Source organism: Garra rufa, chromosome 4, assembly GCF_049309525.1.
Source record: "Garra rufa chromosome 4, GarRuf1.0, whole genome shotgun sequence".
Lineage (NCBI taxonomy): Eukaryota > Metazoa > Chordata > Actinopteri > Cypriniformes > Cyprinidae > Garra > Garra rufa.
Window position 1 is genome coordinate 42,489,927 of NC_133364.1, and position 26,196 is coordinate 42,516,122.

The 26,196-nt window shown below is 34.7% G+C and overlaps 1 protein-coding gene and 1 long non-coding RNA gene across 2 annotated transcripts in view; one reads left to right on the forward strand and one right to left on the reverse strand.

Annotated features, from left to right (window-relative positions):
• The window catches only part of LOC141332956 (uncharacterized), a 93,813-nt gene extending 74,612 nt beyond the window's left edge, over window positions 1-19,201 (reverse strand). The window contains exons 1-3 of the mRNA XM_073837913.1: window positions 19,117-19,201; window positions 16,571-16,657; window positions 16,116-16,519 (exon numbers count right to left, since the gene is read on the reverse strand). Coding sequence (XP_073694014.1) covers window positions 16,116-16,519; window positions 16,571-16,657; window positions 19,117-19,201 — 576 coding nt within the window. The remainder of the gene's footprint in view (window positions 1-16,115; window positions 16,520-16,570; window positions 16,658-19,116) is intronic.
• On the forward strand, window positions 7,224-8,808 carry LOC141333068 (uncharacterized). Its single transcript, XR_012355369.1, has 3 exons — window positions 7,224-7,463; window positions 8,304-8,463; window positions 8,735-8,808. It is a non-coding gene; the product is annotated as an uncharacterized lncRNA (long non-coding RNA).
• Window positions 19,202-26,196: the final 6,995 nt, after the last annotated feature.

Consider the following 26,196-nt stretch of genomic DNA (forward strand, 5'->3'; position numbering starts at 1 on the left):
GAATACTTACACTAGTCTCTGTGTGGCGTGGCATTGTGTAATAGTTGAATCTCCACTGCAGCTCAGCTTGGGCTTCAGTAATCGGCTGGACTGGGTAATTAATAAAGTCATTTGTTTCTTCACCTTTGGAATGAAAATGTAAATGTTTTTTTTATTATTATTATTATTTTTTATAAATGTTTCATATCATGTTAAATGCATGTTTGAGGATTCAGATGCCCCCACATTTTTGAAAGGGGGTTGTTTTGGAAGTGGTAAAAAAAATCCTGGAGTACTCTTCGGAAGTGTGTTTAGCATAACATTCACATGCTTTACATTTTCAGTCATTTATCTTTATCTTTATCTTAGTCTTTTTGGTACAAACAAAGCAAAAACAAAACATTTTTGGTGGGTCACACTGTGGCCTCGAGCTTCTCCCTTGCTGACAAAGGTCTAAATAAATAAATGTCTTAGTAAATAAGTAAATAAATGTAAACATAATGCATAAATAAATATGAAATTAACTAAATATTAAATGAACATGGAAAGAAACAATTGTGTACATGAACATTGTCAGAAATACATAAATGAAAGAATAAATGAATGCATTTTGGAAAAATAAAATAATTCATAAATAATTAATATTATAAATATAAATATCACAATTTGTAAATTTTTGTAAAATAATATTTTTATCATTTCATTCTTTATATATATATTTTAATGTGTATTTCACCAAGAAAAAAAACTCTTAATACCATTGGCATAAGTTTTATAGTTCATATGTGTTTCCCTGTAAATATCAGTGCACTCTTTGGATCACAGACACAGAAGCGCGTGAACGGGATTTTTATTTTTGATCTGGTGGTGTGACGTCATAAGGCTGCGGCGCGCTCCTGCATCAGTGAATGCTTTCAGCTGAAGAAAGGTTTGTAGTCTTAATCATTTAAAGTGTTTAAATTCATGCGCGTTCAGTCTATTTTATATGGTTTACAGGCGATTTAAACTTTATAATTATTGCGTGTAATATTGTAATATTTGATCTAATAATGAACGTTATTTTGAGAGAGTAAAGCGCATCCACAGATCAGTCTGGTTTCTCTCTCTGTTAGTGATTCAGATCAGAAACACGAATTACAAACTCCGAGTCAATTGAATCGGTTGATTCACAAAATGATTCACTGTTTCGAATCGCCGCTCGCTGAGAGACCTGCTGCTCAAAACAGTGTCAATACAACGAGAACAAACTCAAACATGAGTAATGACAACTTTGACAAACAACTGCAAATGTTTTTGTTGTTGTGATGACAATCTTAAAATACAATAGCAATTTTTAAAGTGTGTAATCGATTAAATGTAATATACTAATCATTAAATGTTAATCAAAATGGAATAGTAAGTTAAAAGGTTTGAGTGTTTGTTAAATCAAATCATTTAAGTCCAATAACTATCACTCTGATTCCCTTACTAGTGCACTGACTACTGGGGCCCGTTTCAGAAAGGAGGTTAAGTGAAAACTCTGAGTATGTCAACCCTGAAATAAGGGAAACTCTGGGTTTTCCGTTTCAGAATGGGAGGTTTAACAAACTTGAGAAAGCAGGGTAAGTCAAGCCTGTTTCTGAAAGAGAGGTAACTTATACTCAGAGTCAGTTACCTTGGTAACTTACTCTGTGAATCAAACCTGGTCAGGAGCAGGTTTTCTTCTGTAAACCCAGAGTTTCTTTCGGTCTCCTCCCCCTTTTTAAAGTGTAAGTGATGTTTAAATACATCATTCATTCATTTATGCTTCAAAAATGCTTTTCTTAGTGAGTGTTTTGGAATGTAAATTTTGTGCATTTTACTTAAAACAAGAAAAATAATCTTAATGCAAATGGAAACAAGATTATTTTTCTTACCCAATTGGCAGATAATATGCAAAATAAGAAAAATACACTTACAAAGATTAAATAAACACCTTTTAAAAAAATAAAATTATTGAAATAAAGTGCAAAAACAGTAATTTTACAGAGATTTTCATTAAAGGTTTTACAGAAAGAAAAAAAAAACACATTATTTTACAGATTTTTTCCTTGTTTCAATTAGGATATATTACTTTAATTTTATGGTTTTTGTTTGGCAGCCGTAGCTGCCACTCGTTTAACCGTTTTTTTTTTTTTTTTTTTTACAGTGTAAAACCCTTATTTGACAGATTTTACCTAGATTATTACAATGAAAGCACTAAATGTTCTACAGAGAAACACTGTTAATTTACAAATCATTACAATAACCAAATGCCATATTAAATTTACATTTTACATTTAAGCTCCTTTTTTAGGAAATACAGCACAATTACATTTAAAATACTGTGATGATGAAGAACATGGAACAGTTTAATCAAAATGTTTAATTAAATATATATTCCACTTAAGACAACTTCACATCCAGAGAAAATATTGCCTGCTAATTCACTCACCCCCATGTAATCCAAGATGTTCATGTCTTTCTTTCTTCAAGTCAAAAAGAAATTAAAGTTTTTGAGGAAAACATTCCAGGATTTTTCTCCATATGGTGGACTACAATGAGAGCCAGTGGGTTGAAGGTTCAAATTTCAGTTTCAATACAGCTTTCAAAGGTCTTTACAAGTTTCCAGTGACCCTTATTCCTGGGCTGGGATCATGTAGAGTCCTTTGAAGCTGCACTGAAACAGAAAGTTTGCCTGTTAGCTCCCATCGAATTATGGAGAAAAGTCCTGGAATTCCTCAAAAACCTTTTTGACAGAAAAAAGAAAGACATTTTTCTTAGAAATGTATCTTGATTTAAGAATCTTTAGATTTTTTTAAATTGGAAACAACAAGACAATAATACTAAGTAAGAAAAGCATTTTTAGGTGCATTAATTCATTGCACATATTTTCATCATGCAGACACTGTCAAAGTGGCAAAAAAAAAAAAAAAAAAAAAAAATATATATATAACCACCACCACAGCCATCTTTTTTGCCTAAATGCACGAATGCAACTTTTATTCTTTTTCATGTTGGATTTTAACATTCTTCCAGTACTTCCATCTCCTCTTCATCTGAGCCTTCTTGCTGTTGGCTGAGTAGGCGTCAAATGTTCATTTCATTACTCTAATTAAGAAATGCAACTGTTTGGATTAGAGAACATTTAATTATGTGAAAAGAGCATTAGACTATGTGGAAAAAGCTGCTGCAAATTGAAATAGACACAGAATTATATTTTAGTGTCAAATATTAGTAAAGTCATGTAGCCTACACCCATCAACCCTTTATGCTTAAAGCTTTACCTGGTTGAATTATGTTTTACTTAATGTTTAGCTGTTTCATTCTTCTTCTTATTTTTTTTATTTTATTTTATTTTTTTGCCTGTGGGATACCATGAAAATGAATAGTTCATTAACTTACTGTTCTGCCAGTTTTTACCTTTGATATTCAAATTATTAATAATTAAATTATTATATTCTTAATAATTATTAAGAATTAAAGTTAAGCATTGGCTCGAAGTATGCAGAGGTCTTTTTGGCGGGAGCTGTTGCCATGGTGAATCATAATTTCAGAGCTCCATTGATCAGGGCTTTTCATAGTCATGGTGCAAGCACTAAACTCAGAGTAAACCTACTCAGAGTGGATTGAACTAACTTAGTTCAGCTGTTCTGAAACCAAAAACTCAGAGTTTCCCATCTCAGGGTAAGTCAATTCAGAGTTCAAGTTTAAACTCAGAGTTGGTTGAACCTCCTTATTGAAACAGGCCCCAGAACTAGAGCTGATTGAGATGCACACAGAGATTTCTTTTTATATATATATATTTCTGTTAATTACTCTCATCTTAAACAGGGCGTTTCCAAACAGAAAAAAACTCCTGCTGAAGCAACTGAGATCCACGTGACACTATTATCAAGATGGCGTTTATTAAAGAGGAGAGTGAAGACATAAAGATTGAGGAAACATTCAGAGTCAAGCGTGAAGATACTGAGGAACAAACAGGTTGGTTTTCATTCTCAAAGCTGGACTATGCTATGAACTGTCCTGTGCATCTTCTCAATTCATTTGTCTTTGGCAGGTATTTTTCTACACTGTTGTCCTCCTGCAGCTTTCTTTTTTGAAAGAATTTCAGCTTCATTTTTTTCTTAAAGTTCTTCTAGTGCTCTGATTTAAGAAAAGCATTTGTAAACTTGTGTCTCATTTAATATGTAAATGTTAAGGTGCACCGCTAGGATTGAGTAACATTTTTCAAATGAAATGGTTAAATAAAAATTTTGCATGTGGTCTAACTTGCTCTGATGTGATGAAGTATGCAAAATAAAGTCTAGTGACAGCCATCACTTTCACTCGACTAGTGCTGCCCCCTTAATAGTTTACTGAATGTTATTCGTCGAGAAGAGGATTAGTCGACTAAAATTTTGTTATTTGGTCAGTCACAGTAAAAATGGTCCATGTCAATGATGAACAGATTATTAACAGCTGGTCCTTGAGGTCGGCCTAATAACGGTATATCGGGCAGGAAATAAACACATTTGCCTATCATTCGTCAATCTCACATATGAATTATTATTTAAATATCTTGGGCCAAGTGGGGCTAAATGAACAATAGTGGAGTTTATCCGAGATGTCAGCACCGCTGTTTATTTCCAACATTTTCATATCAAGCTATCAACTACCATCGACATTTCAGACATTTAAAACAATTTTAATGGCAAAACTCATTTTCAGACACCAGCAAATTAACATCTGAATTAACGTACGATTGCGACCCGATGGGAATTATGGTCAAGGCAGATTTGTATTACACACAATGCTAAAGACTGCTTGATGAAGAACTTAAATAATATATGATTAAAATCAAGTATTTATTTGTTTTCAGTTTTATGTCCTCCATGTGCTTTTGTCATACTTTTCATATAACTCATATAACTGTGATTTTTTTGTTCGTGAGCTCCCTCTGTTGCTTTGGCTAAAAGGGTAACAGTGCAGTGAGACTCAACACCTCTTGAAGTTACTTAGTGGATATAGGATGTAGTTGTATGTTAGTTGAAACTTTACATGTTTGAATGTTTTGATGTCTGTTGTTTTTTGTCATTAAACTGTTAACTATTATTTTACTTTTTTCACCTTAGACCTGAGGGCACTGAAAGAGGAGAGTGAAGTACTGAATGAAATGGAAGAGAAAGATCATGATTTCATAAATGAAGAAAAATCTTTTAGATGTTCACTGACTGAAAACCCTCTCTTAAGAAAAAGGACCAAAAAGACCGGAAGTTTTTTCATCTGTCAACAGTGTGGAAAGTGTTTTGGTTATAAAAAAAATCTTAAAACACATGTTAGGAGTCACGTTGGAGAGAATCCCTACACATGCTCTGAGTGTGGACAGAGTTTCCATCAAAAACAACTCTTTGAAGACCATATGAGAATTCACACTGAGCAACCCTACACATGCCCTCAGTGCGGAAAGAAGTTTAATTATAAACGACGATTTGAAGAACACTTAAGAGTTCACACTGGAGAGAAGCCTTTCACCTGCCAGCAATGTGGAAGAAGTTTCAGCCATAAAGGAAACCTTAACAGACACACAAAAGTTCACACTACACTGTCAGAAAAAAGGGTACAGTTGGGGTCCATTTGTGACACTTAGGGTACAAATGGTGAAGTTGTACCCTCGATGGTTCATAGTTGCACCTTAGAGTACTCATATGTACCATTTAGGGGTAAAAAAGGTACAGATATGTTTCCAACTGCCAGAGGGTCCACGTTTGTACCATTTAATCCCCAAAGAAAGGTACAATCACTTGTGTGACCAAAGAAGTAAGCCAAAGTGTATGAAATAGTCACCCAAAATTAAACATAGCAAGATAATCATTTTCATGAGTTGTTAGTTATTTGGAAGAGATGCACAAAATAACCAAATATGTTCAAGAGCCTTCATCTTTCTGACCAGTTCTGAACAGTACACATGCAAATTACATTTTAGTGTTTATGCAGAACATCAAGATAATAACTTTTAAACGTAAAGCATTTGTATTAAAGCAGGTCTGCATTTTTAATTGTAATTTTAAACTGATATAAGAGCTGTTTTAAGTTTTGTTTTTAATGCAGAGTTAAACAAATACACATACTAATAGTAATTAGCAAAAGCACAATGTAGTATACAAAACTATTTAACGTTTATTAAACATTATATGGTGTACTACTTTGCCTCAGTTCAAATACATATTTTCGAAGCCAGCCTTTTTGTGTCGTCCAATGGGATTGTAGCCCGCGCTGTGCATTTTGAAAATGAGATTGTGCATGACGGTTATTCTGGACATCATTCATTTCTGACGCTGACGCTGTCGACGGAGACACGGAGGATCTTATTCAAAAACTGAAAGAAGCTGCCTGGAATACATGTCACTGAAGACGAAGCACAGAAATTAAGAGGTAAGTTTAATTTTAAGTACTGTGAAAATCTGTTGGTTCCCTTTCGATTTTTGTTAACTTGACATTGCGTCTGTAGCCAGGCCTAACGTTATCTGATGCGTGAGGAAAACCTTTCTTCGAAAACTGACCTGACAAAACCAACGCATTGCCATTACATTTTAAGCTTATTGTTATTATTACAATAATTTTTTATCATTTAGCCGGAAATTAAGATATAATTTTTCGCTTAACTCATACTCCACCTAGAGATGGCATGAGACGCTGACAAAACAGCGGTGAAACGGCCATAGAAACAGCTCTGGTCTATCGCGTTTGTGTACCATAGATTTATAAATTCAGTTTACCAAAATGTTCTTACTACTCTAATCTTAACGTTACGTTAACGTTAATTTACCCGTGTTTCCTTCCGGACACGAGCGAACGCCTTTTATTTGAACGCCTCTCCTAGTCTTTCTGGAATTATATACCTTACGATTATTATCCATGTTGATTTATATCAGTTTTGTTTTGTACTTATTTAACTAACGTTATAAACGTAAATCCAGGAGAGTCCTAATTATTTGTTTTGTCTTATTGAGGCGTCGGTATCGAGCCCTTCCAAGGACAGCAAGTAAAATTGGTTTAAGTTACCATTATTTATCAAAACTCGTGAAATACGTTTCTAGTCTGTGAAATGCAAATTTAAATAATTTGGCTTTTAATAATACACTCTCAGTTAAAAAAAAGTATAGTTCTCTGTTAGTTCATTAAGTGTACATTTTGGTACCTTTTAGCTTTTGTACCTTAGGGTACTGTTCCAGTGACAGTATTGTACCTTTTTCTGGAAGTGTATAAGTACTAACTTATTCTGTATTTTTCTAAATTAAAGCAATGTTTTTATACTGATGAATGTCCATTGAAAAAAAGAGATTTTATTGTTGCTGTTAAAACCTCAAGCTCACACAGACTATGCATTTTTTTCCTTTTAGAAAATAAGGTAGATTTAACAAATTTGTACACAAGATGGAGGTGGTAACAGTAACACTAGTACCAGTGCCAGCAGAAGCCTATCAACAAACTTCAACTACAGAAATGTAAGTATAACACTGAGTTTTGTGTATTATATTTGTCCTATGTTTAACGGTTAACCGTATTGATTTTTTTAATGCCTGATGCCAATATTTTAAAAAGCAGGGTGGCCAGTCAGCACACACAAGGAAAGTTGGGAGAGTTAGAGTTAGTTTCATCAAAATTATTTTAAATTGTGTTCCGAAGATGAAGTCTTACTGGTTTGGAATGACATGAAGGTGAATAATTAATGACCAAACTAAACTTTTTGGCTGAATTAATGCTATAAGAAAGAAAATTTGAAAGACTAATAAGGTATCTTTAATTCTTTTTCTGTTACCGGCTTGAAAACTTCGGGCAAAAACAAGGGATTCTCCCATTTTTAATCTGTCACCGATAGCAATGTAGTAGTAGTAGATTGCTGAAGTCAGTAGATTTTACTCAGTCAAAATACATTTATTACATTTAATATTTTGGCTTTTATCATTATGTTAATAAATATTGAAATTAATTAAAATATTAACAAAATTACAAATTTGAGCCAGGGAAGATAAGAGAGATTGACATCCTCAGGGGTCAGTGATATCACAGATTCTAAATCAGTTATTGGCTTAAAATGAATGTTGAATGTCGATTTAAATAAACAGTATGCTATAATGATAATTTACAGTTAAAACAAATTTGTAGAAACATTGTAATTTTCTAAATCTTCAGGTAAACAAATATTTGTGCATTCAATCTTAGAAATATTTGTATATTACTAAAGGGAAATGGCAATGAAAGAATATTAAAATGTCTAATTTGATTGTTTTGAAGTATTTTTAGTTAATTTAAACGATTAACTTTATCTTTTTGTAAATTTTCAGTTGTGTGATGAAGCTGACATTCATCGCCTGCAGTTTAAGCCGGCACTTCAGGGATGGCTTTACCAGTATTGTGCCCAAGGTGCTTCAGCTTGTTCAAAGAAATGCTCCGTTGGACGAAGTCTACAAGAAGCAAGAGAAAAGATGCTTGCAGAAGATCTAGGTATTTACATAAACATAGTGGTTTTGTGATTATCTATTTATTGATTATCTATTAAGCTTTTTTAAATGATATTTATAAATGATATTTAAATGTTTTTTCTTTGTGTGAAAAAAAATCTTCATGCCTTAAAATTGCTCGAATGTAACTCTACACCTTGATTGGTTACAAGGTAGTTTATGGCAAAATTTTCACATCATTTGTCTTAAAACATTTAAAACAGCACATTGCATTGTTTTACTGATAGATTTTTGATGTTTTCTTTTCTTCTCAGTGTGATGCTGATACTCCATACCCAACCTTACAGTTGGCAGAAACTGACTGGAAAATGGCTTTCTCCAAGAGGGTACAACTTTTCAAGTGGATGGTGTGGAGTTGTGCAAGGAACTAGGAGTTGAAGAAAGGATCACTACAATGCACAGCCTTCAGTGCTTACTATTGTTTTCAACTTGGCTTGTCCACCCTACATGAAGAATTCACTGACTTTCTGGCAGCATGCCATAGCAAAGATAACTGAGGTGGGTGGCAAGCCCCTTCCAATATCTATCACCCGAATAATTAATATCCTGTGTTAAAATGCCAAATATACTGATACACAAGGGTGAAGATTTCGACATTCAGTGTTTCAAAAGTGATTTAAATCCAATACATTTTAAATGTCAACAGTGTATATATATAATGTGGCAAGTTTTTTTAATACCAGTGTTGTATGATTCACAGTTCCATGCATACGCAGTAAAAGTTGACTTTGAATGAAGTGTTATAAAACCAGGGCAAGAGATGGACTTTCAGGCCCTTGCCGTGTACTCTGCTTATGATAAATAAGTAGTTTGTGATCCTCAAGAATGTTTAAAAAGTTCCAATTAGTACTGTGTATTATGTAGTACTGCGTTTGGTAAAAATGGGTTTGTGATAAAAAGAATTTACGCATATAAAGTTACAATTGATGAAATGTGTACTGTTGGAAAAGGGTTGTTTTTGATTCTTAATGTTTAAAACATTTTTTAGAAAATGTAGAATGCAGTAGAAATTTTTACTTAATGGGATGTATTGATTATGAAAAATTTAATATTAAGCTTAATATTCTTGATATTTGCAATTTTATAAAATGTTTAAAAAAAGTTAGAAATAGTATAAACAATTGTTTTTGGAAAAAAGAATTGCTCAATATTTGCATCCTTTTAAGACACATTGAGGTAGAGCTTATTTTGTGATAAAATGTTAGGGTATAATCAATTAATGAAATGTGTACTGTTGGAAAAAATGTTTTGCTTTATAAGAACAGTTTTGAGTATGAAATTTTTTATTTATTTTTTTTTAAGTAAAATTTTGCAATATGCATCCTGTTATGACATTGTGATAGAGCTTAAAACATTCATCCTGTGAAAAATGTGAGAATGTAATGTTTTGAATGTTTAATAAATGTGATAAACAGCATCCTGGCCTTTTTAATGTGTTGTATGTAGTACAGATTTGCCACCATAAGGTACAAAAGGCTTGTCACTGGGGCAGTACCCTTAAAAAGACAAATTTGTACCTTTTTTAAAAGTACATTATGGTACCATAGCACTAAATGGTACAATTTAGTCAGCAAAGGTACATATTTGCCTTTGTAAGGTACATACTGCAAGGGTACAGATATGTACCCATGTGAAAGGGTACAACGGGTGTACCCTTGAGGGTACTGCCCCAGTGACAAGCCTTTGTACCCCTGAAGGTACAAATTTTGCACATTTTTTCTGACAGTGTAGAGAGAAGCCCTGCACCTGCCAACAGTGTGGAAGAAGTTTTGCTAAAAAAAAAAGCTTTACCAGACACATGAGAATTCACAATGGAGATCAGTCTTACACGTGTGATCAGTGTGGAAAGAGGTTTAATCATAGACAAAGCCTTGAAAACCACATAAGAATTCACATTGGAGAGAAGCCTTTCACCTGCCAGCAATGTGGAAGCAGTTTCAAACAAAAAGGAATCCTTAACAGACACATGAGAGTTCACTCTGGAGAGAAGCCATTTATATGTGGTCACTGTGGAAAGAGTTTCAGAAATAAAGCAGCGCTTCAATACCACATGAGGTTTCACACATGAGAGATCTGTATTTTTATGTTATCAGTGTGACAGTCATGAAATAACACCAGAGAGAAGTCTTTGCTGTGCCATCACTGTGGAAAGACTTGCAGGAACAAGACAATCTTGAGGTTTACAGAAACACCTCTGATAAGTTTCAAAATATCTGAGCAGCAAAATGTGTTTTTGTTGATTGGATCACAAGTAGACTGTATCTGTATCACAGTTTCTTTTGACCACTTCTCTCCCCATTTTGTCAAGGGGAGGTTAAATGCATGGGATCTTTCAGATCTTTTGATCAAATAATAAAAAAAAAAAGAGTAAGTCAAGAGAAAATGACCAAAGAGGGAAAAGAAATAAAGAAGAAGACTTAGTAAGCAGTGCTGGTGATAGTGAAAGGGAATCAATAAATTGAGAACGGGAGAAATTAAAAATTGTAGTGCAATTTACAGAGGAGTAATTGCATGAATAAAAGAGTTGAAACAAACAGATGAGATCAAGTGTAAAAAAGTGCTTGAAGATGGAGCATTGATGGTAATGTAATAGTAAAGAGCAGAGGAATAGTGATAAAATGAAAATGGTATGTGAGCAATGATTCAAAGTTGCAGTCAAATATAATATGGAGGTGTGGAGTAATAACTGGGGTCCCATTAAGTGTGAACATGGGAAATGTAGAAGGAAATGTAATAGAAGCCGAATACTTACAGATGACTAGAGAGTGTTTTGTTTTCTCACCTGAGCTCTTTCTGTCTGTCATGTTTGTCTTAAACCCATGCCATCTCTGTTGCTGTAGGTACATTTGATTTCATAATGGACTCTTCAATGGTAAGCAACATGGGTAATTTTTCATCAGTGCGGTTCAGTAAAATATCACCACACCAGAGCAACTCAATCTCAGTGTCAGGAGCATTGTGATGCTGGACCAGAGCTACTGAAGGACTGAATTACCTCTGCTCCTGTAATTTATATCAGGACTGTCGTGATGTAATTGTATTTCAAGAACTTTTGTAGCCATACGAAGAGAATAAACTGGTTTTATAAGTGAAGCTGGTAATGCTGTTTTTGAATTAGTTTATACATTATCTGCTGACATCTTGATAGATTTAATAGTCTTTTATTTGCAGTTTATTTCAGTGTTACTCTACACTAAGTAGAGCAGATTATATAAACAGTAACGTTCACTTTATCAAGCCATTCAAGTGGCAGACTAGGGCTTGGTTTCAACCAGACCCCAAGACAATGGAGGCACAGTTTTATCATTTATATCAGATAAACTGAGCAGCACGTCGAAACACACCACAAGCACTCACGGTCGTTAATTGTAATAATCTATCGGCGTTACATCCTCTATTATTTTTATCTACAGCCAAATGTGCTTCATGGCCCCTTTCCGTGTGTGTTACTTCTCTATAAAGAATACATTGATACTTTGCTAAACCAGTGCACAAAAAAACAACAACACTGCAAATATACTGATTGTTCAAACCAAGTTTGTTCCAAAACTTAATACTTTGCGAACACAGTACCAATCTGGGACATTACAATTTTTAACATTTTTAAATAAGTCTTTTGTGCTAAATGCATGCCTGCATTTGTTTGATCAAAAATAAAAAGGTAATATTGAGGAATATATAACATATTTAAAATAAAGCTTTTCTATTTTAATATACATTAAAATATAATATTAATACAGAAATACATTTATGTAATCTAAGCTGAATATTCATCAGTCATTAAAGTCTTCAGTATCACGTCATGCTTCAGAATCATTTGAATATGATGCATTATCAATGTTAGAAACAGTTTGTCAGAAACAGAGACTCAGGAGAATGTTGAGTGAAGTGGATGATACAGTTTGTAACACTCTGCCTTATCAGCCGAGTTACAGGACTAAAATGGGGTCGGATTTAACTGAGAGAGATGACTGATGGTTAAAAGAATGAGACATAAAAGAAGATTGGTTTAAATAGATTTGGTGTATTTACAAGGTTCACATAAAAGACTTTAAAACAACATGATAAAACCAGGTAAACTCTTTTTGTTAAAGAATACAGTTTGTTTGTCCATACCCTAGAACAGTCCAAGAATCCCAATGTGAGTGTCCGCCAGTGTATGTCCACAGAAAGTGTAATCCAAAGTTTGTAGATGGTTTCTGGAAAGGTGAGCTCTAAAATGAGCAACTCCTCAATCCAGGTAAGTTTGGTGACTGTCCTTTGTTTGTCATGCTGCTGTCTTATGTAGTACTTCCTGCTTCCTATGATGTTTCTGGTCACGTAAAAGCCCACCCATCCATTTATTAAAGACATACACACTTAAAATGTTAAGAGGAATAAAATGGACTAAAAACATGTAAAACACTTAAAACTCTATAAATAGCAAATAATAGTAAATAGAGTGCTAAAACATGTCTTTTGTGTGACAGTGTCATAAGTTCACTGACAAATGGGTAATTTGTAGATGAAGGAAAAATATAAAAAATAAAATTAATTATAATCCGCAACACAGACATTTTTTACTGCTCATGCCTCTTGAACAACTGTATTGATAGATGTCATAAGAAAATAGTAAATGTGAGAAAACATGACTTAACTTTCATTAGTTTACATCTTTACTCTTTTCTGATGCTGACGTGATTGTGCTGTACTGCTGCTGCTGTTGTGGTGGTAGCTGACGATGTCACAGTCAGGTGAGGCAGCCACTTTGAAGACGGTAGGTGATGATGGCAAAAATTCAGCTATAATGACAGGTGATGTAGCAGTTGGATAAGCAGTTGGACCACCTCAAGTGGTCAATATTGATTTTTGGCAAAACGATCCTTGTCTCATCTTTTAGATCAGTATTCTTGCCTTCAATGTTTTTAATGGGATTCTAAGAATCCAATAAAATCCTACAGGACAAAGTGAAATTCCATTAAAATGAATCAGAATGTCCTATAGGATTCTAAGAATCCAATAAAATCCTACAGGACAAAGTGAAATTCCATTAAAATGAATCAGAATGTCCAATAGGATTCTAAGAATCCAATAAAATCCTACAGAACAAAGTGAAATTCCATTAAAATGAATCAGAATGTCCAATAGGATTCTAAGAACCCAATAAAATCCTACAGGACAAAGTGAAATTCCATTAAAATGAATCAGAATGTCCAATAGGATTCTAAGAACCCAATAAAATCCTACAGGACAAAGTGAAATTCCATTAAAATGAATCATAATGTCCAATAGGATTCTAAGAATCCAATAAAATCCTACAGGACAAAGTGAAATTCCATTAAAATGAATCAGAATGTCCAATAGGATTCTAAGAATACAATAAAATCCTACAGGACAAAGTGAAATTCCATTGAAATAAATCGTAATTCCAATAGGATTCTAAGGATCCACTAAGATTCTAAAGGATAAACTGAAATTTGAATAGGATTTTTTGACAAGGAAACCCAGCTAAAGCTGAGGCTGGTTGGCTGGTTTTACCAGGTTAACCAGCCTGGTTTTAGCTGGTCATAGCTTGTCAGCAGGCTGGTTTTAGAGGGGTTTTGGCCAGGCTGGGTGACCAACTAAAACCAGCTATTTCCAGCTTAAACCAGCCAACCAGCCTAGGCTGGTATTGGCTGTTTTTTCAGCAGGGAGATCTACTTTCCTGCAGAGTTTAGCTCCATCTTTGATCAAACTCACCCACCTGAGATTTTCTAATGATCCTGAAGACATTGATCAGCATGCTCAGCTGTGTTTGATTACGGTTAGAACTAAACTCTGCAGGATAGTGGATCTTGTAAGCCAGATTTGAGCATCCCTGGCCTATATAAAACAACAGATTCTGAATAGGTCTCTTTCGGTTTGATCCATTCCAGTTTAATTGAGTGGCTAAAGAATGGCCAGTCAATGTTGTTTGTATTCTCCTAGTTGCATTACAGAGCTGCCTACACAAAACCTGCATGGATCCAAAGGATACAAAAGTTGATCTGGGCCCGAACGGGCTGGACCACACCACTTGGGATGCTGGTAGACCAGCTTTTGTTGTCTTTTGGGTGATGTTACGATCTCGGTAAAACTTGTGTACATTACATATCACTTTCTTTTTTTTTTTTTCTTTTAAAATGAGCTTTATTTTGCTTGAGAACAGAATGAAAATACTGGTTTACTAGCTAGACCAGTGGTTATTAATCTCAATTTGCTTGCCCTAAATGGCAAAAGGGTGGGTAATTTTGTTTTAATGCCATTATACCAATTATGTTTATTTTAAAATGCTCTTAAACTGCAAATTACTGCTAAATGTAGTAGATGTAGAAAAAAAGTTTTGTGACAAAATTAGTTTGAACAAACAGGTATATTTGCAGTGTTGTTGTTTTTTCTTGCATTGTTTTAGCAAAGTATCAATGCATTTTACGTTTAATGTTGCTTAGTGTCTTTATAGAGAAGTAACGTACACAAGAAGGGCTTCCATTTAGTGCTCTAGATAAAAATAATAGAGGGAGTAATGCTGATAGATCATTACAGTTAACGACCATGAGCGCTTGTGGTGTGTTTTGATGTGCTGCTCAATTTACCTAGAAATTATAAAATGGTGCCTCCATTGTCTCGGGGTCTGGCTGAAAAGCAATGGTCTGAAATCGACTGCAAATAAAAGACTATTAAATCTATTAAGATGTCAGCAGATAATGAATAAACTCAAAAACAGCATTACCAGCTTCACTTATAAAACCAGTTTATTCTCTTCGTATGGCTACAAAAGTTCTTAAAATGTGAATACATCATGGCAGTCCTGATATAAATTGCAGGAGCAGAGGTAATTCAGTCCTTCACAATGCTCCTGACACTGAGAATGAGTTGCTCTGGTGTGGTGGTATTTTACTGGACCTTACTGATGGAAAATTACCCATGTTGCTTACCATTGAAGAGTCCATTATGAAACCAAATGAGTAAAAGAGCTCAGGTGAGAACACAAAATATTCTCTAGTCGTCTGTAAGTATTCGGCTTTTTACATTTCCTCCTATATTCCTGTATTCACATTTAATGGGACCCCAGTTATTACTCCACACCTCCATATTTTATTACCTATTTGACTGCAACTTCAAATCATTGCTCACATACCATTTTCATTTTTTTTTTCACTTTATTCCTCTGCTCTTTACTATTACATATTACCATCAATGCTCCATCCATTAATGCAATTACACTTTTAACTTTTGTCTTGTTTCTGCAAGTCTTAAAACAGTGCTGGCACAGCAAAGACAAAGACTTCTCTCTGGTGTTATTATGACTCATGTCACACTGATACCTTAAAAATACAGTTCTCTCATGTGTGAAACCTCATGTGGCATTTAAGTGCTGCTTTAATTCTGAAACTCTTTCCGCAGTGACCACATACAAATGGTTTCTCTCCAGAGTGAACTCTCATGTGTCTGTTGTGATGTGTGAATTCTTATGTGCTCTTCAAAGTGTTGTTTATAATTAAACCTCTTTCCACACTCAGAGCATGAGTAGGGTTTCTCTCTGTGAGTTCTCAAATGGACTTCAAGGTTTTCATGTTGATCAAAACTCTTTTCACACTGATCACATTTGTAAGGCTGCTCTCCATTGTGAATTTTCATGTGTTTGTTGAGGCTTCCTTTTAGAGTGAAACTCTTTCCACACTGTTGGCAGGTGAAAGGCTTCTCTCCAGTGTGAGTTAAAATATGTCTTTCAAGGTTTGGTTTACGATTAAAACTCTTTCCACATTGTTGGCAGGCATAAGGTTTCTCTCCTGTGTGAACTCTCATGTGAACTCCAAGCTGTCCAGATCGAGTAAAACTCTTTCCACACTGTTTGCAGGTGTAAGGTTTCTCTCCAGTGTGAACTCTCATGTGGACTCCAAGGTGTCCAGGTTGAGTGAAACCCTTTCCACACTGAGGGCAGGCATACGGTTTCTCTCCTGTGTGAACTCTCATATGTCTTTTAATACTTTCTGTTTGTTTGAAACACTTTCCACACTGTTGGCAGGTGAGATAACTTCTTCCTGTCTTTCGAGTCTTTTTTCTTGAGGAAGTCGTTTTAGTCTGTGAACAACTAAAAGATTTTTCTCCTTTTGTGAAATCATGATCTTTCTCTTCCATTTCATTCAGTACTTCACTCTCCTCTTTCAGTGCCATCATATCTAAAGTGAAAAAGATAAGTAAAAGTTAACCCCAGTTTAATGACACAAAACAACAGACATCAAAACATTCAAAGATGTGAAAGTGTGAAAACTAACATACAACTACATCCTATGTGCTCTAAGCCAGTGGTTCTCAATTCCAGTCCTCATGCTCCACCTGCTCTGCATATTTTGCATGCCTCTCTTAAGCCGAGTTCACACTGCACGATGGATCTGCGACAGGGGGTTTCACACTGCATGACTTTACAATAGGAAGAATCACCGACAACTTTGTCCCGGTCCGCAAACTACGTCTTACAACCAAACACACGCGAGAAGTGACATGGAAACAACGCGAGGTCAGGCCTGTTCAGTTCTCACGTGAGACTGGGATTATTATCAAAAAATGGTAGCCCGCAAGATGCTTGTCATACAATTGCATGTGCACTCATTTGCAGCGAATAGAAAATAAGCCGAAGCTATGCTTGTTGATATTGTAGTCTATACCTTCGTAACTCCTCCCCTAACTTCCCGCTGGCCTGGATGTTGCCGTCTCATTGGCTGAAGGTAATCGCCGATGTGATTTTTAGTCAGATCACCTTTCACAAGGCATGATTTTGAATCGCCGACAGGTCCAGATATTTAGCATGGCAAATATCTCACGGGTGTTGGCGACACGTCGACGATTCTCTCAGATCGCGTCTTTGATAGTTCACACTTTGTGATTGTCACTCACGTGAACGAGCACCGATTTGCCTGTGATTTCGGGCATTTGTCGGTGATTTCTCAAAACCTGTCGGCGAGTCAAAATCGGGGCTAAAATCATGCAGTCTGAACTCGGCATTAGTTAATGCACCTGATTCTGACAATCAGATCGTAGGAATTAAGCTCTGTGCATGTACTGTGTTACAAATGACAAGTTCCCTACACAGTATTCATTGTTTCCTACTCCCTGAGCACTGGAAATCCATTCAAATTTACTTCACTTCAGAACATTTATTCACAAATTTGCGCTACGCCACCGCCTGCAGTGTCTTCACACACAGAGGAATCTTAACAAAGAAGTGTGAAGTGTGACATCAATAAATAAATACAATTTAAATTCATGTCTTGCACGCTTTAATGACCTTTAAATTAAACGTATTTGGTTGCTTCGAACTGGAATCATTGCGGAATATCCTAAGAAGTCCACTTTGCAGGGCACTTAAGTTTAAATGGAACAAACGTTATATGTGATAAGAGATACAACATACGCAGAGACTTGGGGCATGAGGACTGCTGTCATAAGCAACTGTAAGAGATGTTGCATGTAATTTGAGAAACCTTTACTTATTTAGGATGTCTCAAATGGGTCATTCCAACTGGACTCATCAAATTTAGGAAAAGTTCCCCACCGGACCTCCTCAGATTTGTCTGAAAAAAATCTATGTGATGGGTAATTATGCCCAATAGATCATATGCAAAAAAATGTCACACACACACACACAAAAAAAAAAAACTGTAAAAAAGTTTTTTGTTTTTTTTTTACCCCATAAAAAACCTTTTGGAAAATCTATTTGTTGTGGTCAGTTTTGATAATGTGGTCATGATATTTGAGTCGCCACAAATAAAACAATGCATGGGAAACACAACACACTGAGCCCAATTTATGCCTACTCATCACCTTAACCTTAATTTGGGGTAGAATTAAATTAATGCCAAAGCTCAGCCTCTTGTTTATCATACCCCCTCCATCACCTCACGTACCCCAGTTTGAGAACCACTGGTTTATACCGTTCTCATCTTAAAATACAGTACCTTGGTGTAAGTTTGACCTATGCCTCCTGAACCCACTGTTTTTATCTATTTATTTACTTGATTGTATTGATATTATTTAATTATTTTCTTCATTTCCTCTGTTTAACCAGTAATTTATTTTATATATCTTCTTCTTCTTTCCCCTTTTCCTAATTTTCCTCCTTATTTTTTTACTTTATAAAAAGGAGTATCTTAAACCTCACATAATTACATCAGAATTGAACTTAAATGTTAATGCTTTTGTTTTGGCTTATTTTTTGTGTTTGTTTTATTGTCAGACTTGCTTTATATTTACAGCACCGTTTTCTTTAATGTTGTACTGTTTTTCTGCATGTCCTACATTGTCTTGGTCTACAAAAAAAAAAAAGGTAAATGAAATGATCTTAGAAGAATTTTATGAAAAGAACTGTATGAAAAAGTATCATCTGCTACATTTGTATAGTCTCTGTGAACCTTTATGAGGTTTAGGCTAATTCAATATTAATGCTAAAACTTAAATGAATAAATAACAAATGGCCAGTGTGAAAGCAGGATTTTCTCAGTTGCACTTAAAGGCAGCATTAGTATGTGATCTCAACACTTCTGTCAAATGTCAAAACATTTCTACGCCTGTGTCACATTATTCATAAATATTCTTTATATTCATTTTTGTAATGAGTTCAGCTTTAAGAATAAAAACCAACCTGTTTGTTCCTCAGTATCTTCATGTTTGACTCTAAACGTTTCTTCAATCTTCACGTCTTCACTCTCCTCTTTAATTAACACCATCTTTGTTTGTTCTTCAGTGTCTTCATGTTTCAATGTGTCTTCAATCTTAATGTCTTCACTCTCATCTTTAATTAACGCCATTTTATAATAGTGTGTCTCTGTTGATTCTCCAGGAGTTTTTCTGTGTGTTTGTACACTTTGACCTGCTTAAGATGAGAATAATTAATAGAAAGAACAATCAATGCAAACTAAATCTCTGTGTGAGTCTCAATCAGCTCCTAGTTCAGTATTCAGTGCACTAGTAAGACAGTCAGAGAGTTAATAGACTAATAAAATTTATAAAACATACAAATTACCAAAAAGGTTCATATTTAGGCAGGCTATTTTAAATTTATAATTGGTATTCAATTATTTGTACATCTCTAATATTACACTCTCATGAAATCATTCTCAGTTGTGATTCACTCGTTTGTGTTTGTTGTTGTCGTTTGTAGTCCGCGTGCCGCTGAATCGAATCAATGAATCATTTCACATCACAAATGATTCGGATTCTCAGTTTCTCTCATCACTTCTTATCATCACACGATTGATTCATGATATAGAGAGCGAAATGAGACGCACTTCTCTGTTATTAAGGATAACGTCTTAAGTAACACTAAATAAACATTACAAGGTTATATTTAATAATGATGCATTTATTTTACATAGCTTGCAAATGCTTAATTGATGTAACAGTTTGCATTGGTTTAAAAACTTTAAAACCACAAACCTTTCTTCAGGTGAATCACAACAGATGAGGAGCGCGACGAAGCTTTATGACGTCACATCACCAGAGCAAAATAAAAGTCCATTCGTTCACTGCTCTCTAGAATCACAAACACACATAATAGAAATGTTGTATATAGCATATAATTTTGTACTCACGAAATGATGATGCTTGTCTTAACATCATAAATCTGGCAATATTTAAAAAAAATAAATTATGTACATTTAAAACACTAAAATATTTGTACCTTACCATTATATTCACATAAAACTAGTTAATGCTGCTGTGTAACTGTAACAAAGAGGGTGTGATGGCAAATTTGATCTATCACTCTTCGGACTATTGCAATCAGTGTCTCATTATATTGTTGGTGTATTTATTCCTCTTTTGAAAAATCATTGAAACACTGTCAGGGATCTTATTTTTCTTTTGCTTTTGGGGCAAATGAGGACACGACAATATATTTGTTGCAGTTTAGTATTTACCACTACAGAAGTTTACAAAATGATAACTACTTACATTTTTGAGAACCCCATAAATGTGAAAAGGGTCTAAACACAGACAAAGTCACATAAGAAAAAAAGGTTCATGTCAATCTTTGCATGAATTTTGTCAGTTACTTGCAGAGTTAAGAATTTGGGATAAAGGACATCCTAAATCATTTTTATTTGCCATAAGGACGGTCTATGCCAGGATATTCCTCAATTTCTTCCTCGTCCTAGAAACGTTAACTAGAAGTACATCCATCAGAAAAACAACACAAAAAATATGTCATGCTGTATTACTGTTATGATTTTAGTGAAGTTAAATGTTTTGAAAACAAAATACCTTTAATACACCTGCAGGAAAATGAAGATCAGGAGACTTGTTTGAGCTTGTCCTGTGTGTATAACTGGATATTGTCATCTTTATTATTCTCATCTTAAAAACAGGACAAAGTGTCCAAACACAGAAAAACTGGCGTTAATTAAAGAGGAGAGTGAAGACATGAAGATTGAAGAAACATTCAGAGTTAAAGATGAAGATACCGAGGAACAAACAGGTTGGTTTTCATTCTCAAAACTCTTTTGATCCTAATTAAAATGCCTGGCTCTAGAAAAATATGGGGGAAAATGCTTAAGTAGTCTAAACAAGAGAGTTTTTATGTGTAACATCTAACCCAAAAAAAGACAATACAACCATTGGGCCTGTATTTTTAAAGCTTCTCATTCATCTTAAAAATATGTAACTAGTCCCTGGTTTCACAGACAAGGCTTAAGTCTAGTCCTAGACTAAAATGTAAGTTAGAGCTGTTTCAACTGAAATGAATCTGCAATGGTTGTTCTTAAATGATATCAATATCTTTGTTTTGTAATGTTTGTTTCTAAGTACATTTATAAAAATGACTAACATGTCTTAACTGAACTATGGCCTAATCCTGGCTTAGTCTAAGACCTGTCTGTAAACCTTTACTTACAGAATTTTTCTTGTTTTATCCTCATAGATTCCGAAAACAGCTCATTAATGTTCATGAATCTTCCAAATAAGGCAATAACAGAGTATTTCATTCTAGAGACAAATCCTAGGGTTGTAAATGGACAAGTAAAACGAGTTTTGGAGAATTTATGCCCTTTCCAATGCCATATAACTTCTATGTAGATATCAGAGAACAATTTAAAATATTGTATCAATGCATTCTAGAGCACCTGTAAAAAATATTAATTTATCTTTAATTAACTTCAGTTTTGTATGTGATGTCTGTCTGTTATTCTGTCAAATTTACTGATTGAGTGTTGTTTTTGTGTAGTCAGAACACCAGGTTCAACTGTGCGTCAATGCCCCCACTGCCGGACCAAGATGAATTGCCGAAACCGGCGCTGTGTTAAGGTGATTGAGTGTAAATAACACTGCTTTTTTATATGGTATTGCATTCATTTCATTAATCAATGTGTTTCTGTTTCTTTTTGTAGTGTGGAAAACTGCTTGATTTTAAACACAGACAATCAGTACGAAGGCAAAGTTTCATGCCCAAGCCCAACAGTGGGCAAAAACAACTATTCAGTCTCGGAATCAATCAAAGGTTCTTGACAACGTATCTGTCATGGTAAGAAATACCCAAGAATACCTAAACACCCTAAATGCATTACCTCACAATTTGTTCTATATAAAAACAATTACATTGTTTTACATACAAATATGTGAACATAATACATTACATGCACATGAATCATTTTAATTCCTGTAAACTGACATTCAAATTAAAATGTATTTATATTATTACCTGATTTTGGCAAAGTCACACAATGCAGCCTGCAGCCAAAAAAAAAAAAAGTGTTGGTTTGTAGTGGCATGAGGTTAAATAGATGTTTTTTTTTTCTCTCAGAATTATTACAAATCATTTTTAAAAATCTGTATTGTTTGACGTTCTTATATTTTAGATGGAAAAGCTCAAAGCTCTTGGATATGCCCCTCTTCTTTTACTGAGTAAATGTTCCAAAGCCCAAAAGTGGACAGCAGAGGTCCAGTGCCCCCTTGAGTTCCCACCTGAGGGACATGGACTGATGGAAAAAAATGCTTGTACATTTTGAGCATATTTTGCAGGGTAAGACACATTGGCAAGCACCAATACTTAAATGTTCAATACAATACGTTCTGTAGCTAAACAAGTTTATATATTAAACTGCACTGTCAGAGGTTTTTATTTAATGCATTTTAATATGACTTCAAGGGTGCAGAAACTGTTACGAGACAGTTGTTGTCAGATTTTATCGGTGATTTCAAATTTGAAATTTAATCATAAGTTTAGTGAACAGTTTCCCCATTCAGAGGGATAGGAGCTGCTCTTGAATGTCCAAGAGGTGTTTCAAAGATGACTTTGGGTGAAGCCAGTGCAATAAACAAGGAACAATGTGACCTCAGACTCAATGAAAACTCTTCTTTGACATATATTTGAATCCTAATAATAACTAATATTTTATCTCTTTTATCCATCCATTCTTCTCACAGAACAAACATATCTGGCCAAAAAAGGACCTGGCAGCAAGTCAAGATTAAGAAAAACAACATCTTTCAGGCTGGTAAGTGACTTGATTGCTGAAAAAAAATTACAAATGAGGTGAATAGTGTTTGCTGACATATTTTATTTGTAATGATTTTAGGATTTAAAAAGGCTCATATATCTGGCACAGAGGATGTCTCTCCAACCCAAGACTTGACCACAGCAGAGGAGTTGAATAAAGAGAAGCCAGTGATGGAAGGGATCCAGGGAGGGACAGCAACAGGAGAAACTGACCTCTTCACACAAACTACATTATTGCTGTACTACTGCACGTGAAAACAATCAAATATTTAGATTTTGTTATGTGGTCTGTCTGACTTTGCCTTACCTTGAAGTGTCTGGTAACACACTTACACTTCTTGAGCCAGCAGACTCTGATCCGGTGAGTACTCTTTATTAAAATCATAGGCTTGGCATGTCCTAACAAAACTATTAATACAAGTTCTGTTGAATACGGCAGAGGGAATACACATCTGCAGCAGTGGAGTGCACTTCTGTCGATGATGAGACTGTGTCGCTGGACTCCGGAAGGCTTGAGGTATCATGTCAATTTTGTAGAAATAGCCACATTTTTAGTCCATAATGGATGATAAGTCAGCAATGTGGTGCTAATATAAAATATCATATTTGTAACAGTACAGTCTGGTAACATAGTGAGTATTGCCTAAAGTAAATCTACATTATACACAAATCCTGCTGTGCTAATTGATGTGTGTTTTACAGAATTCACCAACTGTCAGACCTCTCTATCCCATGCATCTTAAGAGGCAGATAGAGCTGGCAGAAATCGAGATCAAAGTGAACAAGAGAAAGCTGCAGGACATGGACCCTGAGATGGAAATTAAACAAGACACTGAGGAAACTGGACTTGGAAATCCAGAAACTAGAAAGAGAACTAACTGATTTCAGTTGACACTGTAACCATGATTGTAACACAATGTATTAATCGTTGTTATTTTTTCCTTTCAAAGCTCCAAGCTGACAAGTGATGACAGCAAAATGAAATAAAAATAAACATCCATAAACATTGTGGTTTATTTTTGTTCATGAATGTACACTATATTGATCTAGTGAAGTGGAACTAAAATTTGTTCTTTGACCAGTCTACTATTTTATGTTATCTGGGAAGATGGCAGCATTGTCCCAGTCAATATCCAAAGCAACAAGACCTGAATTGGGTTTGTCTGGTAAGACATACAAAAAGTACAGGGTAGGGGTGCATCCAGGACAGGTTTGAAAACCACTGGGTTACCAGTGCCAAGCAGTGGGTCCCTAAGACCAAAAACCACTGAGCTAAACTGGCAGGACACTGACAAGTCTAAGTTTGGGCAACCCTGAGATATACATACATGGTACTATGCAAAAGCTTTAGGCTTTAAGTATTTTCACCAGCCAAAAAATGGTTTTCAGTCAGTAATTTCTATATTTTGCTGTCAATTCCAGTCCTGGTGAATTGACTGGATGATGAGATTAGTGCCTGGTATGTTGTGGTTTTATTTATTTTTACTGTTTTCTAATTGTTTACTTTTCTGTAATTGAATCTTAACTTTCCTTCAACGAATGCAGTAAGTAGATAATAGATTTAACATTAACCTTATTATATTTCTGTAATAATAAAGTTCAACCTAATATTGTGTACAATTCAACAAGTTGTTTATTGTTTTTTTATGTTATATTATATTGTTTTTTTAATGTTACAGTAATATTTCTGATTTGTTCTTCTAGGCAACACTTTAATCATGTGCCTGACTGTAGGTGATTTGTTTAATTCTTGGTTTTAAAGTATAAATTCTTTATTGCACTGCACAATTACTAAGTCTGATCATTTCATACCTCCCCACCACATATACATTTATATATAAACCCTTAAACTTTTTTTTTAAAACTGTTTCTTTATTAGAATTATTATGAACCAATTATTATGATCCATAAAATCTGAATTGTTTGGCATTTTTATAGTTTAGATGTAAAAGCTTAAAGCTCTTGGATATGTCCCTCTTTCTTTACTGGGCAAATGTTCCAAGGCCCAAAAGTGGACAGCAGAGGTCCAGTGCCCCCTTGAGTTCCCACCTGGACTGATGGAAAATATGCTCTCACAATACTCAAATTCATGCTTCTCCATTTCCTCTTGATTGAACTCTGACTGAACTGAGCCATCTCAAAGGACATCTCAATTCTCTAATTGCACTGTGAGGAGATGAGGAACAGGATTGATGAGGCTTCCAGAGGTTTATTGCACAAAAGTAGCACTAAGAAAGCCAAGATAAGATGTGGGTTCACCTAGTTTAATCGGCACATCCTGGCTTATTCCATCACACGTTTGCTGAGAACGTGCAGCTCTGTCAATCCAGGTGTAGATAGTTGGGATAAGTTCACGTTCATGGCATTCTTAAACAGACCACAAGATTAATCACAGAATCAATGCAAAAATAGATAAAACCCATGCGGCATACTTTTCACCAACTGAGCAACAGCTCCTAATGGAAATGTAAAGAGGAGAAACATAATATTTAAACAGGAAAATACAGCTGCTATAATAAAACAAAGAGAAAACTCCTGTCAGACAATAGCAGACCGACTGAATGTGTCAGTAGTCCAAATACCCTTGTCAAAAAATCCTATTGGAATTTCAGCTTACCCTATAGGATCTTAGTGGATTCTTAGAATCCTATTGGACTTTACAATTTATTTTAATGGAATTTCACTTTGTCCTGTAGAATTTTATTGGATTCTTAGAGTCCTATTGGACTTTACGATTTATTTTAATGGAATTTCACTTTGTCTTGTAGAATTTTATTGGATTCTTAGAGTCCTATTGGACTTTACAATTTATTTTAATGGAATTTCACTTTGTCCTGTAGAATTTTATTGGATTCTTAGAGTCCTATTGGACTTTACGATTTATTTTCATGGAATTTCACTTTATCCTGTAGAATTTTATTGGATTCTTAGAATCCTATTGGACATTCTGATTTATTCTAATGGAATTTCACTTTGTCCTGTAGGATTTTATTTGGTTCTCAGAATCCTATTGGATATTACAATTCATTTTAATGGGATTTCAGTTTGTCCTGTAGGATTTTATTGGATTCTTAGAATCCTTTAGGACACTCTGAACTATTTTAATGGAATTTCACTTTGTCCTGTAGGATTTTATTTTAATTTTTAAAATCCTATTGGGCATTACTTTTTGTTTTAATGGAATTTCACTTTGTCCTGTAGGAATTTATTTGATTCTTAGAATCCCATTGG